The sequence below is a fragment of the Protobothrops mucrosquamatus genome, unplaced genomic scaffold (genome assembly GCF_001527695.2).
Source record: "Protobothrops mucrosquamatus isolate PMUCROS unplaced genomic scaffold, P.Mucros_1.0 scaffold_295, whole genome shotgun sequence".
Lineage (NCBI taxonomy): Eukaryota > Metazoa > Chordata > Lepidosauria > Squamata > Viperidae > Protobothrops > Protobothrops mucrosquamatus.
Window position 1 is genome coordinate 102,481 of NW_015386371.1, and position 3,109 is coordinate 105,589.

Consider the following 3,109-nt stretch of genomic DNA (forward strand, 5'->3'; position numbering starts at 1 on the left):
AAGCCTCATTCATCACCCTTGTTTAGTGACTGCCTGGTACAGGGACAAAGATGATCAGGGGACTGGAGGCTAAAACATATAAGGAACGGTTGCTGGAATTGGGCATGTCTAGTTTAACGAAGAGAAGGACGAGGGGGGACATGATAGCAGTCTTCCAATATCTCAGGGGCTGCCCCAAAGAAGAGGGAGTCAAGCTATTTTCCAAGGGGCCTGAAGGCAGGACAAGAAGCAACGGATGGAAACTAATCAAGGAGAGAAGCAACCTAGAACTAAAGAGAAACTTCCTGACAGTTAGAACAATTAACCAGTGGAACAACCTGCCTCCAGAAGCGGTGAATGCTCCAACACTGGAAGCCTTTAAGAAGAGACTGGACAGCCATTTGTCTGAAATGGTATAGGGTTCCTGCCTGAGCAGGGGGGTATTATTATTATTATTATTATTGCTGCTGTTGTTGTTGTTGTTACAACAGTGATGAAAAAGTAACTTTGCTACCAAGTCCTCTCATTTATGACTTTTTCAGGTCTGTAAAGCAAAAAAAAAAACCAAACCCTAAGTAGTAACACATTTGTATTTTGCTTACTTTAATACTTTACTTAAGTATTAACACACTTGTATTTCCTCCTATCTATCTCATTCCAAAATTAGACTGTGTACTGTGTTTTATCTTATCGATACGTTTTATTTTGTTGATCACGTCACAGGACTGATCAATCAATGAACTACTACTATTTCTACAAGTGTAGTTGCGGTACTATTTAGCGATCATTGTAGATTTTAGAAAGAGCCGGCATAGCCATACTCCACTCTGTATCAAGACTGCAGCTGTGGAGTTGGTCAACCCTATTAAGTATCTGGGGGTGCAGGTAACTAACAATCTGACTTGGTTTCTCCACACATCATCCTTAGTGAAGTGTGCAAACCAGTGTTTGCATTTCTTGCATCAGTTGAGGAGAGCACATCTTTCTCCTTCTGTCCTGGCCACTTTTTACCGAGGCACGATTGAGAGCATCTTAACAAACTGCATCACTGTCTGGTTTGGTGGTAGCAATGCCTCAGATAGAGGGTCCACACAGAGAGTGATAAGGATAACTGAGAAATGATAGAGGAAGCCATTATTCAGGATACTGCTTATAAGAGCCGCGTACTTAGACCTCGGAGATTGTTAGAGACCCCCCTACACTTTACGGTCTGTTTCTGTTGCTCCCCTCTGGGAGGAGGTTTGGAAGTATTTATAGCAGGACTACTAGATTCTGTAATAGCTTTGTTCCCTATGCCATCCGTCTGGTAATCTCGCAAGACTCCTTTTTCTTGCCATGTATATGTATACATCCAAACTAGAGTGTTGTTTCTCTGGGCCACATATGTGTGTGTATGAGAGTATGTGCAAAATTTATTTTATTTGATGTTTTTTTTTGTTATGTTTATGCAGTGTATCTTGGAAGTGGTTACCCTTTGAGAGCTGTATGCAATGAAATCTCATTCTAACATATGCTGATCAGTGTACATTTAAAGTGACAAAGTTATTATTCTATTGATCAATCAATCAACTACTACTACTTCTACAAGTGCAGTTGCAGTACTTATTTAGCGACTGCTTCACTTAATGACCAAGTTGCCGGCTAAATGAGAGCTACCTGTAATAGCGCAATGCGAATGAGTTTCCAATAGAAGAGCCTGCCTTGGTAGACGAAAGAGAATTCCTTTAGGTTTCAGTTGGGATGTGCAAATAGCATAATTAGTGTCAACCAATGAACGTTTCCGAACAATTCAGGTGAACTTTAAAACCCTGAGAAAGAGACGCGATACCTGATTCGTCCCCCGAAGGACACAGGTTTCTCCAGTTCAATGAGGGAGATATCGTAGTCGTAGAATTCTTGGATGCCCTGAGCTGTCTTGGCTCGAATGTTGTATAATTCATGGTCGATCCGTCTCTTTATCTTTATCCTGATTTCTCCTCCTGCCAAGGGGAGAAAGAATCAGAGATCCTCCATTTTCTTTTTCTACTGTAAAACTCTGCATTGAGGAGCCCTCGGTGGTCTCTGAGCTTGGCTGTTTTCTTGCAGACGTTTCATTAACCCAAACTAGATAACCTCATCAGCGCTTGAACTACTTGTTACGGACTAACAGTGCTGGTTACCTAGTTTGGGTAATGAAATGCCTGCAAGTAACCATCCAAGCTCAGAGAACACCAAGGACCCCTCCTTTCAAATCTGAGCTACAAGTATTTTCATCTTTATTGGTAAACGTTGCATTGCTGTCAGGAAAAATGGCCTCCTTCTTTTCCTGTCATTTCTGGAGATGACGAGAAAACAGCCAGCATCAATCTGCCAGGGATTTAGTTGGTCACAAAGATACCTCAACTTTCCAGTAGAAGAGAATAGCTATACCACAGGGTTGAACTGTGGGGTGGTTGGTGTTCTCTGAGCTTAGTTGTTTTCTTGCAGACATTTCGGTGCCCAACTATGTACCATCATCCGTGTCAGTTGATGATGATATTACTGATGATGGTATCTAGGTGGGTAATGAAACACCTGCATGCAAACAACCAAACTCAGAGCATTAAGGTTCTACATTTAGGCAAGAAAAACCAAATGTACAGGTATAGTATAGGGGGTACCTTGCTCAATAGTAGTAACTGTGAGAAGGATCTCGGAGTCCTAGTGGACAATCACTTAAATATGAGCCAGCAGTGTGCTGCAGCTGCCAAAAAAGCCAACACAGTGCTAGGCTGCATTAACAGAGGGATAGAATCAAGATAACAGGAAGTGTTAATACCACTTTACAATGCCTTGGTAAGGCCACACTTGGAATACTGCATCCAGTTTTGGTCACCACGATGTAAAAAAGATGTTGAGACTCTAGAAAGACTACAGAGAAGAGCAACAAAGATGATTAGGGGACCGGAGGCTAAAACATATAAGGAACGGCTGCTGGAATTGGGTATGTCTAGTTTAACGAAGAGAAGGACGAGGGGGGACATGATAGCAGTGTTCCAATATCTCAGGGGCTGCCACAAAGAAGAGGGAGTCAAGCTATTCTCCAAGGCGCCTGAAGGCAGGACAAGAAGCAACGGATGGAAACTAATCAAGGAGAGAAGCAACCTAGAAC

At 42.3% G+C, this 3,109-nt stretch overlaps 1 protein-coding gene across 1 annotated transcript in view; it reads right to left on the reverse strand.

Annotated features, from left to right (window-relative positions):
• The window catches only part of LOC107302885 (complement C2), a gene marked incomplete at its 5' end in the record, with an annotated part of 24,108 nt that extends 22,150 nt beyond the window's left edge, over nucleotides 1-1,958 (reverse strand). Inside the window, 1 exon segment of the mRNA XM_015832046.1 lies at nucleotides 1,808-1,958. Coding sequence (XP_015687532.1) covers nucleotides 1,808-1,958 — 151 coding nt within the window.
• Between the last annotated feature and the right edge of the window lie 1,151 nt (nucleotides 1,959-3,109).